Consider the following 14,045-nt stretch of genomic DNA (forward strand, 5'->3'; position numbering starts at 1 on the left):
GGAGGAGGGGGGTGCGATCGCGCAGTTGCGTTGCTCAGGCTCGATTGGCATTTATGGCATGTTAGCATGTTAGTTAGGTACCCACCACATATTGGTGCGAACCGCGGACAGACATCTCGTGTGAGAAGCGCAGTCGAGAAGCTTTGATCGGCAGAGCCAACGACGACTAGGCCCAGAATCCTCACGACAGTAACCGAGCCTTTTGGCGCGTTCTCTCGCGTATCCTGAAAAAATGCCAACTGTGGCGGTGATTCATTTAAGCACTCGCTTCGACTGCAAGCTGCCCCGGCTTGTTACCATATGGACCGGTGAAACTCGGGATCGGCGTCTGCAGTCTCGGGGAGGCACAAACGTATCCGGGAAATACGTTACTTTGGTTGTTCCAGCCAAGCACCAATAGGTGCAATACAGCTGACAAGTCGGGAAGTAGTAGTAGTAATAAGCTTTCCACAATGCAGCAGCGACGGCGGAAGAGGCGGAGCCCATCCCGCACGCCCTCGCCTGGCCTGCCGCCGCGATCGACGAGTCCTCGGTCGTGGAGTCTGATGGGGTGCGCGTGTGTGTTGCAGTTGTTGGCTACAGTACCCGATGCACCCGGGTGCAACGCCTGTTTGTCCGCCTGCCTTTTCCAGGCGTTCACTTGTCATTCCCAGTGGATGTCTCCACGCCCCGGCCGTCCTGCCACGATCCCCGTGCCTCCTCTACGAGGAGGTGTAGTATAACACAGCACAGCAAAGCACAGTTCCTTGGCATCTTTGCAGTTGTCTGCGCCGCCCCCGATTCCATCCATATCGCTCATGCTACCGCCACCAAAGGGCCAGTGCGGCGGCCATGCACCGCAAAAACTCTGCCCGCCCCTCCATTAAATCGCCAATCGAAACCAAGGCCCCGGGCGGCGCCATATTGTCGTGCCCAGGGGGATGGGGTCCGACGCTGCCCGCCAGAGGAGGAGCCGCCAGCATAGCCTCACTGGCGGTCGGGACGAAAAACGCGGGGAGGGCCCCAGACGTTGTGAACTTGTGATTGATTGATGGATCTGGGCGCCATCTCACTCCGCTTTTCTGTGTGTGTGTGTCGTTGCCCGTCGTTTCTTCCGTCTCCCCTCCGTGTCCGACTTACACGGCGGGGGCGTGCGTGTGTGTGTCGGGTGAATGAATGAATGAATGAATGAGCTGCATGGGATGCAATGCGGGACGCAGGCCGCATGTCGTTCCTGGGGCCCGCGCCGCCGCTTTTGGCTGGCTCAACCGCCCCGGTGGTGCATTATGATTGCCTCCGGTCGAAACGGTAAACACGGTACTACTTACACGGAGAATATTGCCTTTGATCGCCAACATCTGCTTCGAATTGACTCGTGACGATTCCAATCCACAGTTCAAGACACATCACAGTCGTACCAAGTAAGGAGAACGCACACAATGTAAGCATAGCATGCAAGTTGCGTCGTACAAGCGATGCCCCATCAGTCCGCGGCCAAGACCGCCTCAATCACGCTCTCTCCCTCCGTGTACCACACGCCGCTCATCCTCAACCCCACGCCCGCGAGCAACTCCCGCCACTGGCTCTCCGTCCGCTCGCGGCTCACCAGCATGGCCATCATGACCCAGTCGAGGCTCGTGTCTCGCCACGACGCCCCCTCGTCCCGCAGCACCACGTCGTTGATGAGCACCCGCGAGTACCCCGGCGCCATGGCGTCGCGCAGGTGCGACAGGATCGCGCCGCACTGCGCGTCCGGCCAGTCGTGCAGGATGAGGCGCATGTAGTACGCCCGCGCGCCGCGGCACGCCGCCGGCTGCGCCGTGAAGAAGTCGTGCGCGACCGCCGTCACGCGCGAAGACAGCTCGCCCGAGGCGGTGGCCGCGGCGATGACGGGCGCTTGGTCCTGCAGCACGAGCTCGCCGCGCAGGTCCGGGAAGCGGTTGTGCAAGTCTACGAGCTGGTGGCCCAGGTTGCCGCCCACGTCGACGAGGAGCGGACTGGAGTGCCGTATCTCCTCGCCCCCCAGGCGCTCCCGCACGGGATATACGTCCGTCCAAGATGGCACCGACCTGGCGTATGCTTTCATAAAGTCGTTGAAGGCCTCGGCTAAGCGAGCGTTCTCCCGCATCATGCCGAAGAACGTCTCTCTCGATCGTAGGCCGAATTGCACCGGGCTGTTGTTCTCGTCGGTTGGCGTTTGGTAGTATGTCTTGTCCAGGAACTCTGGAAGCGCGAGAAACGTAGGCAGCGTGACCATGGACGTATATCGCATGGTCGCGCTGACGGCCGGGTCGTCTATCGCCCTGGAAAACCGCGTGCTCACGTACACGTCCTTGCCGACTTCCTTGACGATACCATTCGCCGCCAGGTGTTTGAGGATCCGCGCTGTGTTGCGGTTCAAGTTAACGGCAGCCTTGCATCTTGGACATGGCACTCGAGTACATACCAACCAAGACGGGATCTGCTACAGTCCCTGTAGCTACCTGCTGACTGGTTTGTGGTTCACTGTCGAGATTCCTGAGTAGGCCGAGCTCAAAGGCAACTCGTAGAGCCGCTGTCCTGGATGTCTCGCCCCAAGTGATGCGCGCTACAAGCTCAAATGGCGTGTACAGCTCCATCGCGAGCGCGTCGGCGGCGTCCAAGAGTTTGAGCCGGGCTGCGCGATCGCTAGGGTCGAGGAGGAATGCCTCGCCGAGGGCGGCAATACCCTCAAGATGTCTAGCTGCCATTATCGCAGACGCTCATGGACAGACAAGAAGGCAGTGACCAAGAGGCTTCCACAGCTCCGTGGTCGAACACAGACTATATACATCCTCGGGACCACATGAGACGGATGGAGCAGCCCGAGGCAGCCACGCTGGCCCAAACCTCGCACAAACGAGTCGCATGCTCAGGCAGGTGTCGGTTGTACGACACGTTTTCTAGAAGTTGTACCAGCTGTTACCAATTACTGATGGTGTCTGGTCGGAACTCTGTTCGAGACCGGTGAGGGCTCTCACTCGGGCCGTGGGCGCGGTCGTGGGGTATGTCGACGACGTGTAAGTGCTGGGAATGGATGAGTTGGCGGACACATAGCCAGCCACACCGGTTTGACCTGCAACGTTGACCGGATGCTCGACCGTTCATGACGGTGCGGGAAACGGAGGAACCGGCTGTGTGAATGGCGATTACGAAGTACATACTTCTCTACTATAGGCATACGGCACCCAGCATCAAGCATGGACGTGAGGAATCCCACCGAACGTGGCTGATGAAACGCAACGCAGAGAGAGCCAGCACCGTTAAAGTGGCGAGAGCGGCGCTGCGACCATCCCCATCTCGACTCGGGATGGAGCGCTGCAAAGCCCCAAGCCCCCCTGTCACGGACCGTTCGTTGCGGCAAGTGCGCGTGGCTGCAGCAGCACCTAGCGCATGGATGGCCAGGTGAGGTGGTGTTCCATTGCGGTGCCGTCTGCTACCTTGGGTCACTATCAGCCAGCACAGCCCTCTGGGGCCCGGCGCATTGGCAAGGTTCCAGTTCCCCGTTCGGTTGGGCCACCACCTCAACAACACGCATCACAACAACCATCCGTGTCTCGTCTCTCGTCACCTGCAGCTGGAGAGAGCCCGCAAAAAAATTGGACAAGAAAGCCACGCCGCAGTCGACCGACGCGAGGAGAAATTTGTCGATCCGTGTTCCCCCCCCTCCCCTGATCGTCGCCTGATGCCGAGTGCTTGACGACGCTGAGACCATGGACCCTCCTTCACTGCCACAACGGAAAGGATCTCAATTACAGTATCAACGAGCTTGCGCTGGAGGAGGACCACTGGACGGGCGGGCACCTACTGTAATAACGCCTATACGTACTGTGTACTGCTGGACTGCGCCGTACGGAGCACTGTATTCAATGGCCCCAGAACCAACCACGGCGAGCGCTCCAATTATTAATGTCAGCGCCCATTGTTGAACCTGCCGCTTTGGGGCTGGGCAACAGTGACCTTCTCGACGCTCCACTCTTTTTTCTCCGTCGCCGCCGAGAGCCAGCACCCAACCCTTGCCAACCCATGCCATCCAACCCCCCCAAGCCCCCTCGGCCGCCAAGTCAGGTAGTCGAGTCAAATCAGTCAGGTTCCATCGTCGTCCACCACGCCCAGCACCACCAGCACCGCCCGCACATTCGCCTCCTCCCGTGGCTTTGCATCCTCGAAACCTTTTGCCGCCCGCCCACCTGCCACACGCCGCGACGGACACCCCCCACCCCACTCTCCCGCAAGACCCGTCGTCGTCCGCGTGCCACACCTCGCCTCGCCGCCTCTCGCTCACCCACGCAGACAGAACTCGACCCCGACCCGACACCGCCTGCGACTCCCGACTTCCGCCTCCTCATATTAACCGCCTCTCCCGCCGCCCTCGCCCCCTCACTCGTCGAAATCATCACCATTCTTCTCCAGCATTCCCCAGACACTGTCACACTTTGCCTCTCGCCGCACCGATCGTCGCCTTTGCGAAACGGACACTACGCAACCCCGAGGCATCGACGAGACACCACTTGCCACCGCATCTGTCGCAAGACCAAGGCACTCCAACACCGGACTTCACCGTCTCGTCTGCATATCTACCGCACCGTCCGCTTCCCCGCGACAGCCGCCGCTACCGTCGCGCTGCACAGTCACATACCCAACGACGCCATGGAGCCCACACCGCGCCCGTCACGATCCTCGTCGTCGGCCTCTCGCAAGGCCAACCTGACGCTCGACCTGTCCAACCTCCCGCCGCTGGTCCAGCCGACACCGCCGTCCAACACTCTGCTGTTCACGAACCTCACCAACCCCGACGTCTTCCGGCCGGATAACCTGCAAAGCATCCGCGACCTCATCACCAAGACGGCGCCCATCCACGCCTTTGCGCCGCTCAAGTCGTTCCGCCGCATCGTCGTCTCCTTCTTCGACATCGACGCCGCCATCGCCGTCCGGCAAGTCTGGGACGGCGAGGCCGTCCTCGGCGAGCGCCTGAAGGTCTACTACGGCCAACAGACCTCCGTCGAGGCCAAGGACGAGCACCTCGCCCTCCCCGACGCCGGCAAGCTCTTCTTCATCTCGCCGCCGCCTAGCCCGCCCCACGGATGGGAGATGCGGCTGGAGGACGCACCCAACAAGATGGTCCACGCCGATGACCTCGCCGATGCCCTGGCCAAGCTGCACCAGCGCAGGGACGCCGTCGAGTCCCCGCTGAGCCCCGTCGATGGTGCGCTGCTCGGCGGCCGGGGCAGGAGCCGCAGCTCCACGCTCATCTGGCACCCCGAGGAAAACGGCTGCAGCCCCGATCTGCCCGCCGTAGTGGTCGAGGACATGACGGACAAGCCCGAGGAGATCAGCCCCCTCGAGGCCTCTCGCCCCATCATGGCGCACACAGCCCGGCCGCCCGTCGAGCTGATGCACCAAGCATAAGTAAGTGCTGAGCCTCGCCTTTACGTGGCGGGATTACGGCACCGGCGCATTTGTTTTTGCAGGGTCGGCGTTTACGGTACGGGTGGTGTTTTACTTTCCTACAAGCGAAGTTGGGCGTCAGCTTTGGGTGTGGCCGCGTGCTCGGCTGGACATTGCATGGTTCACGCGCGGCCTGATTTCGAGTCTCTTGACTCTGGTACAAATTCCGAGCTGAGGATGCTGGTTTTTGCTACTGGCGAGTGTCATTGAAAAGCAGTCTTCACGGATAGACTTGTCTAGAAGTGTACAATATGAATACAGTACCGTGGCGCCATGTGGGCGGCCATTGAGGAAACGAAGTCGCGTCTAAACCTTGGCCTCGAGAATCAAGCAACGCGGGCAGGCGACAGGTCCGCGTGCTGGCATCTGCGTGCTGCCTTGTCGCGTCGCCCTGCTCGCATGACGTCCCTGGGAATGGGCAGATGGCGCGTGGGTACTCTGGACACGTCGTTGAGGCGCAAGTGGTCTAAGCCCCGGGGCGGGCCGGGAAGGCATCTCGTGCCATCTCCACGCCGGGCTGTGCGAAGCTCAGACAAAGGGTGGAGCATCTCGTAGCCCGCGATGACTTGGCAGGCTGTGATGATCCGCAAAATTTGGCCATGCGCCGTATGGGCCATGGCGGACCCTGGCGGTGTCATTCTAATGCCCTAGCATGTCTGCTTGCGCCTCTGCGACGCCCGGCATTGATGCATCAGACGGGGGACAATCCGAAGCGTACGAGACAGGTACGGCTCAGCAGCGGAGGATCCGCCCACCGCGGGAGAGGTTTCTCCGCCGGGGCGGCTCCGGGACCCACTGGAGGACCCCTGTCGGCCTGAATTTCCTTCCCCTTCACGTTGCGCCTCCAGGCGTCATGCCCGCCCACGACAGCTTAGGTTTTTTTCCCTTCCACCCTCGCCTCACACTCCTCCTGGGCCGTCCGCCCATCACCACGCCACCGATCCGACACACGACGACGCGCGTGCAGCACACGTCGGCCATGAGCTGCGCGTGCCGGACCGCGCCCTGGAGGGCCTTTGTCCAGGGCCTGGCGCAGGTCCACAGGCTCGAGGCGGCGCCGATCCTTCGTGTCACACGTGCCGCCGCCGGCCTCGCACCCGTTGCGCCTGCTCGCCTGGCATTGCGCCGTGCGCTGCCTGCTGCGCCGCTGCGGGGAGATCGTGGGTTCCATGCCTCGTCGGGATTGAGGCAAGATGCCGCTGGTGCAGCTGCGGCGAAGACACACGAGCCGCCGAATACGACGCGGGAGACGGAGGAGGGGCTGAGCGCTGAGCCACCGTCCTCGGAGCAGGAGGCATCGTCAGCACCGGCGCAGTCCAAGCCGAGGCGGAGGAGACGCAACGAGGACGCGAAACTCGACATTGACGAATCTGCTGCGCGGCCGGCCGATGGAGCCGCGCCCCCGACCAAGGCGAAGCGCGGGCGAAAGCCCCAACCCGACTCCTCCTCATCCCCAACCCGCAACAACACGCACGACGACGACCCCTCCGCCGCCAACAAACCCCAACGCGAAGCGTGGCAGACGCAAAAGGCGGCACTGAAAGAAAAGTTCCCCTCCGGATGGAAGCCGCGCAAGCGCCTCTCGCCCGACGCGCTGGCGGGCATCCGGGCGCTCAACGCGCAGTTCCCCGACGTGTACACGACGCAGGCGCTGGCGGACAAGTTCGAGGTGTCGGCCGAGGCGATCCGGCGCATCCTCAAGAGCAAGTGGCAGCCGTCGGCGGCGGAGGAGGAGGAGCGGCAGCAGCGCTGGTTCCGGCGCGGCGTGCAGGTGTGGGAGCACAAGGCCGCGCTGGGGGTCAAGCCGCCGCGCAGGTGGCGCCGCGAGGGCGTCGCGCGGGATCCCGCGTACCATGAGCGCAGGGGCCAGGCGGCGGAGAGGGAGAGGCGGTGGGAGGAGGAGGAGGATAGGCGGTATAGGGAGCGGAGGGGGGGACGGAGCGGCAGCGGCGGGGGGCAGCAGTCGCAGCAGCAGCGGCCTTGACGGCGGGCTGGCTGGTGTCGGACGTGTGTGTACGATGAGACGGGACGTGGTGTATATTGAACTCTCCGCGGAGTGTTGATTTGGGATACGAAAATACCCAGCTTGCTGCATATTGGCGATGTTCTACCTCGTCTACTTGCTCTGAGATGTGAGGCCCTGCACTCCTTTGTGCGTGAAGATTGTAGGAGGGATGGTAGTCGTAGGCCCTCCTCAATACCTATGCTAGACAACGTAAACTCTACAATGCGAGTCCAGACGCATGAAATGGCTTACAAACAGCCGGCTGCTACGACTCAACACTCTGATGGTACAAACGTAGTATTTGGCTATGGAAACGGGGAAGTGCCGGGCGGCTGTAGATCGCCGCAGGCGCCATGGCGTCGTGGACACGCGCGCGCGCCGCCCGGTGTGCCTGCGGCTCAAACCGACTGGCGGGGCCCACCAAGAGCGTGTACTGTGTGTGTGTGAGGTGCCTGACAGGGGTGTCAAACCAGGGGTCGCCTTCACATGCAGCAGCGGGTTTCGACCAAACCGCCACCATTTCTTCACCAGCTTTCCAACGAAGAAAGGGCGGCGGAGCTTCTCCTTCATCCCTTCTCTCTTCTCTCTCTCCTCCCTTTGCAGCTCTTCTCCGCGCACTTTCGCTCACGGCCACGAACGAGAGCCTGCCGGGCGAACCGTCTCATCATCTCCGCCGGCCAGCCATCCAGCCAGCCAGCCAGCAGCTTTACGTCGCTGCATCAAACCCACAGCCTCACTGCCTGCCTGCCTGCCTGCTCACAACCACCACCATGGCGCGGCCGCCGAACTACCCCCGCCCGCCGCAGCACGACTCGTGGTTCGCGCCGCTGTCCGTCGACCTCTTCCTCAAGGTCCTCTACGTGACGCTGCTGCACCCGTTCGTGTGCTGGATCATCCCGCTGTGCCTGCGCGCGCGCACCGTCAAGTGGGAGGCGCCGCCCATGCTCTTCGCCTTCGCGTGGGCGACGCTCGTGACGCTCGGGTGGGCGGCCGCGGCGGTCAACCGGCGCGTCGCGTACGGCGCCCCGCGCGAGGTCGACCTCGGCGAGGAGGTCATCGTGGTGACAGGCGGCGCCAGCGGGCTGGGCATGCTCGTCGCCGAGGTGTACGGGATGCGCGGCGCGACTGTCGCGGTGCTGGACGTCAATGAGATGGAGAATGGGGAGGCGAGGGGCGTTACGTATTACAAGTGCGATGTGAGCGACAAGGCGCAGGTCGCCCGGGTCGCGGCCGAGATTGAAAAGGATGTGAGTGTCACCCTCCCTCCCTCCTCCCTCCATACCCGAGCCGCGCCGCTCTCTCTCATTCTCTCTCTCATGGTGGTACACGGGAAGAGGTAGCGAAGGGTGCTAACGCGAACGGAAAATACAGCTCGGCACGCCGACGGTGCTCATCAACAACGCGGCCATCGTGGTGGGCAAGTCGTTCCTCAACCTCACCCTCGACGACATCGACACCAGCCTGGGCACGAACCTCCTCGGGCCCTTTTACTGCCTCAAGGCGTTCCTCCCCGCGCTGATCCGCTCCGGCCGCGGCGGCACCATCGTCAACGTCTCCTCCGTCATCGGGCACCTCGGCGCCGCGCGCCTGACCGACTACGCGGCCGCCAAGGCGGGCCTCACGGCGCTGCACCGGTCCCTGGCGGCGGAGCTGCGGGAGACGCACCCGGAGATCCGCACCGTGCTGGTGACGCCGGGGCAGGTGAGCACGCCGCTCTTCTACGGGGTGCAGACGCCGAGCGCGTTCCTGGCGCCCGTCGTGGAGCCCGTCGACGTGGCGCGCGACATCATCGCCGCCGTGGACGCGGGGACGGGCGGGTGGGCGGCCATGCCGCTGTATGCGCGCTGGGTCGACTGGTATAACGTGTTGCCCGCGGGGGTGCAGGTGCTGGCGCGCAGGCTGTCGGGCATTGATCGGGGGATGAGGACGTTTGTCGGCAGGAGGGGCGCCGGCGGGGAGGATGGCAAGGCTAGTTGAAGAAGAGACGAGACGGTGCGGGCGTCGTCGTCGTCGTCGTTAGATGCGAGGTGAGGAGTTGTGTATAATACCTAGGCGGATAGTGATGGATGGGCGTATGATTGGACGAGGGGGAGGGTGGGAGAGAGCATAGATGCATGGCGTTGTCGTATATCTAAACAATGAATGAGCATGCGCTTGCACACCTACGCAGATCACACCAGCGAGGGAAACGGACAGGCCAGCTCTGTTAACCACCGAGTCGCCCCGATGTTTGAGGTGCGTCATGGACGGGAGCACGGTTGGCAGAGCACCATTTCAGCTCCGGCGACGACGCGAAACACGTAACCGCGCACTCATCCATCTCATCACAGTCGCCCAGGGCACCCACCTAGCCATTGAGAAGCAACCTTGGAACACGTCCGTATGCCACCGCACTGTCTGAACGCGCGCGCGCCGTCACAGCTTCATGTAAGGTACCTACCTACCTACATGAGCCGTCCCGTCTTCCCGACGTCGTCTCCGTGCACAGCAGCAGCAGCAGCAGCAGCAGCAGCAGCAGCAGGGGTGCCCGATGAGCGGCTCGGGAAGCGTGCGAAACGTCACGGCAGCATCGGACAACGACGAACCAGATCAAGTGCAGGTGGCGCAAATCTGCAAGCCTCGCCGTTTGTGCTTCATCTCGCAGCACTTTGGCGTTGTGCAAAGTACACGTAGATGAAATCACCTGGAAGCACCGCATACGGCACACCATCCAGCCATACAGCACTTCAATGGGCAATACGTACCAGCAACGACGACCCCGTTGCCCGGCCTCACTGCTCTCCATGTCGTCATGAACGTGGGGGAAGGGCAGGCAATCAAAGAAGCAGAGAGTCGGTCCCCTTGTCTCGGGCCTTTTTGGAATACGGGGTCCTCGTTTCAATTAATTCGTGCATCCTGCTAGCTTGTCTCGGCAGCGCCCAGGGGTGGCGGGCGGCGGATGGGGGTGAGGAGGATTGGCGAGAGTTTCGGTCCCCGCTAGTTAGGCCGCGGGACAGCTTCTGGAAACAACCCGAACTGGGCTTTGCCCGAGACTTTCCAACGGGGGTGTTATCAAGCTCGGGACCGGCCAGGCGGGCAATGGAAGCTACTGCGAGGCCCTCGTACTTTGGGCTCGTACCCACGAAATAGGCTACAAAAGGTACGGAGTAATATCATCACCACACAGTTCTGGCTTCTGGGTCTCGGCCCCAGTCAGCCCTAGGCCGTATGGGCAGAGGATAAAGGATATTAGCAACGCGCGCAAGGCCACAAGGGGTCCAATCGCCCGAGGCCATCACAGCACAGCATGGAGGCCAAGAGCGCAGGACCAGGGGGGTTCGAGGGGCCCGCTGATGACAGGGCATGGGGGCCACGGGGCCACTGGAGCCCTGCAGCGGGCGGATGGGCAGCCGACAGGGGCGGGGGCCTCCACTCGACCTCCTCACCTTTGGCTGTCAAAAACACTCCATCCTGTCTTTTGCCTGTCAAGTCATGTCCGGTGATGAGGGACGAAGAGCAATTCCGGGGGGGAGGCTGCTGTCTGTTGGGGCCCGCCGCTGCTGGATTCCAAGGTTCCCCACGAACAGACCCAGGCTCGCCAGGCAAGCGAACCAACGGCGGATCGCCGGCCCCCTGGTCCACTCGCTCGCTCACCCGTGGCTGCAGGGTTTTTGTCCGTTGTCGTCGTCGTCGAAAAACCTGGTTTCCCTTCTCGGCCGCCTTGCCGCAGGCGCCATGCCCGCATGCCATCCCATCCTGCCATCTTTGCCCACCTTGCCCACCACCTTTTCCATCCATCCAGTCGCCCACTTCCCACTCAGGGATCCCCACCAGACGAATCCACCACCCTGGATGACCACCCAGGCACGTTGCTTCACTCGCAGTTGCCCGATCGCGATGGGCCCTGCCCGCCGGCGGCCCTGGCGCGTCTCGCACTTTCCCTAGCGCCCGTCCAGTTACGAGGAACCGGGCAGGATGGACTGGCCCTGCGCTGTTCTCACGCCCGCCGCGTGTGATGGCGATGGACATGGGTACGGGCTCAGGCCCCCCCGTTCTGCCCGGCGCGGTGCGGTGCGCCTGCTGCACCTCGCCCATGTTCCGGTTCAGTTCAGTTCCCGGGGAGCAAGACACACTCGCACCGGGCTCTGACTGCTCGTATTTTCCCTCTGACGTACATCGTACGTTGCGGCGGCAGTTAAGAACCGAGATTGTCCCCCCGTCCATGCGCGCGCGCGTGCGCCTGCCTTGCCTCTTCGTCCCGACCACGTCAAGACTCAAGAGTGGTCCGTACCGTACTTTGTACTTGCGCGTCTTGGGGTGACGTTGCCGTGCGCCGTCTCGTCTGTCTCTCCTTGTGGTGCCCCAAGGCCGACTCGCCTTCTCCCGCGCTCGCTTCTCCATTTCTTTTCCTTTACCGTCCCCGTGTCTCCCGTTCGTCTCGATCCCGTCGTCGCCTAGTTGCGAGAGCACCGGTTTTTTTCTTGCGGCCTTTTGTGGCGACTGACTCGGCCTTTGCTGTGCTTCTCGCTATCTTGGCCTTGGACTTTTCTTGCTTGCTGAAGAAGATCCACCTCTGGACGGGCTTCTGGTGGACGGACTCTTGGCTTGCGCCTTGCTGAGAAACGACTCAGCCCGACACCAATTGCTTCGCTACTAGCACATCCGAGAGACGCCGTAAGACAACCGCCATGCTGCGAACGACGCTGGCCGTTCTCTCTGGCCTGGCGGCCTCGGCCGCCGCCCTGGACCCCATCGAGGCGTACGGCAACAAGTTCTTCAACAAGGACGGATCGCAATTCTTTATCAAAGGTAGGACACGGCCTGCTGCGGTTCACTGTTATGCTGTGCCCGTGGCTGACCTCTGCAGGTGTTGCGTACCAGCTTGTTCCCGATGACCCTCTCATCGACACCAACCAGTGCAAGCTGGATGCCAAGTTGATGAAGGACCTCGGCGCCAACGCGATTCGCGTGTACCATGTCGACGCCGGCAAGGACCACGACGGCTGCATGAAGGCGTTTGACGAGGCTGGCGTCTATGTCATGCTCGACATGGATACTTTTAACACGTACATTGAGCCGGTATGGCTGCCCCTCGTGTCTTGAACATGCCACTCACAGAATGAGGCCTCTGACTGACCCGACCCGACGCCACGCAGACGATGCTTTACTGGAACACTAGTCAGTTCGACAAGTACGCCGAGGTCATGGATACGTTCCAAAAGTACGACAATGTCTTGGGCCTGTTCGTCGGCAATGAGAACATTGCTAAGAGGCAGGACTCACCCGTCGCCCCCTTCCTCAAGGCTGCCGCCCGGGACATGAAGGCGTATCGTGACCGCAAGGGTTACCGCAAGATCCCCGTCGGCTACTCGGCCGCCGACATCCAGGAGCTGCGTCCCATGCTCCAAAACTACCTGACGTGCGGTGGCAACTCGTCCGAGATCATCGACTTCTTTGCCCTCAACTCGTACTCGTGGTGCGACCCCAGCACCTACGAGCAGTCCACCTACGACAAGCTCCAGGAGTACGCCAAGAACTTCCCCGTCCCCATCTTCTTCTCGGAGACGGGCTGCAACGTCCCCGGCCCTCGCAAGTTCGACGACCAGGACGCCGTCTTTGGCAAGCTCATGGTTAACGACTGGAGCGGCGCCATGGTCTACGAGTGGATCCAGGAGCAGAACAACTATGGGCTCATCGAGTACGGGCCTCCGGCCAAGAGCAACAAGAGGGCCGACGATGTTGTCGACGGCTTCACCCGCAAGGGCACACCGACGCCCAGGAACCCGGAATTCAACAACCTCAAGACCAAGTGGGCTAGTATCCACCCGACGGGTGTGAGCAAGGGCGACTACGACACCAAGAGCATCTCGACGCGCGCCTGCCCCATGTCCACGTCGGGCGGCTGGTGGCAAGTTAATGGTAATGTCAGGCTGCCTACCCTGGGCGAGACCAAGACGGGTGCTTTCGAGTCGTCCCCGAGCGCCACGGCGGACCCCAGCGCAACGGCCACGACGGGCAGCAAGTCTGGCGACAAGTCGGGCTCGGGCAGTCAGAGCTCTAGCAGCGCCCAGGCGACGGGCGGATCTGAGAAGGGTAAGACCGACAAGGAGAACTCGTCCGACAGACCGCTGGCATTGATTGGCGCCACCTTGGCAGGTCTTGTACTGTCTCTGGCAATCCTGCTGTAGCCGGTTGCAGACGGGGTTTCCCAATTCAGTTATTGTCAGCGCTGCACTCACCTTTTGAACTTCTTGGTACATATTCCGGCGTACACTCAGGTATCGGCCGCCGTGTCACGGGATGATGGCTGCTGATGTGCTATGCAAGCATGTCGATATGTTTACTACATGTATAAGACGAGCATTGTATAAAGCGTGAGCATGACTTGCTTAGACTTAGAACGACTGTAATTACGTTGACGCCGCCAGGGCAAGTAGCACTGAACAAGAATATCCTTTGATGAGCCTGCGGACGAAGCATGTGAATGTTGATGCATCCGTGATTGTTACGTGTTGAGGGCGTACCTTGATCTGGCCAGATGTCGGCGTAGTTTCTGGTTCTTGGGGAGAACAACCTCCGCGAAACCAAACGAAGCGATCTTTTTCTCTACACCGCC

At 61.9% G+C, this 14,045-nt stretch overlaps 5 protein-coding genes across 5 annotated transcripts; 4 read left to right on the forward strand and 1 right to left on the reverse strand.

Annotated features, from left to right (window-relative positions):
- Window positions 1–1,462: 1,462 nt before the first annotated feature.
- PLICBS_008252 (uncharacterized protein) lies at window positions 1,463–2,708 on the reverse strand (the record flags this gene model as incomplete). The annotated part of the gene is made up of 2 exons (XM_018324248.2): window positions 1,463–2,364; window positions 2,426–2,708. The coding sequence occupies 2 exons, from the start codon at window positions 2,706–2,708 to the stop codon at window positions 1,463–1,465; spliced, it is 1,185 nt and encodes a 394-aa protein (XP_018177427.2).
- Window positions 2,709–4,647: 1,939 nt separating this feature from the next.
- PLICBS_008253 (uncharacterized protein) lies at window positions 4,648–5,406 on the forward strand (the record flags this gene model as incomplete). Its single annotated transcript, XM_018324247.2, has 1 exon — window positions 4,648–5,406. The coding sequence occupies one exon, from the start codon at window positions 4,648–4,650 to the stop codon at window positions 5,404–5,406; it is 759 nt and encodes a 252-aa protein (XP_018177426.1).
- Window positions 5,407–6,424: 1,018 nt separating this feature from the next.
- On the forward strand, window positions 6,425–7,429 carry PLICBS_008254 (required for respiratory growth protein 9 mitochondrial; the record flags this gene model as incomplete). Its single annotated transcript, XM_018324246.2, has 1 exon — window positions 6,425–7,429. The coding sequence occupies one exon, from the start codon at window positions 6,425–6,427 to the stop codon at window positions 7,427–7,429; it is 1,005 nt and encodes a 334-aa protein (XP_018177425.2).
- Window positions 7,430–8,220: 791 nt separating this feature from the next.
- On the forward strand, window positions 8,221–9,427 carry PLICBS_008255 (uncharacterized protein; the record flags this gene model as incomplete). Its single annotated transcript, XM_018324245.2, has 2 exons — window positions 8,221–8,697; window positions 8,822–9,427. The coding sequence occupies 2 exons, from the start codon at window positions 8,221–8,223 to the stop codon at window positions 9,425–9,427; spliced, it is 1,083 nt and encodes a 360-aa protein (XP_018177424.2).
- A 2,690-nt stretch (window positions 9,428–12,117) lies between these two features.
- PLICBS_008256 (uncharacterized protein) lies at window positions 12,118–13,617 on the forward strand (the record flags this gene model as incomplete). Its single annotated transcript, XM_018324243.2, has 3 exons — window positions 12,118–12,238; window positions 12,297–12,508; window positions 12,586–13,617. 3 exons carry the CDS (start codon window positions 12,118–12,120, stop codon window positions 13,615–13,617), a joined length of 1,365 nt encoding a protein of 454 aa, XP_018177422.1.
- Between the last annotated feature and the right edge of the window lie 428 nt (window positions 13,618–14,045).

The sequence above is a fragment of the Purpureocillium lilacinum genome, assembly GCF_023168085.1.
Source record: "Purpureocillium lilacinum CBS 284.36 DNA, scaffold_6, whole genome shotgun sequence".
NCBI lineage: Eukaryota > Fungi > Ascomycota > Sordariomycetes > Hypocreales > Ophiocordycipitaceae > Purpureocillium > Purpureocillium lilacinum.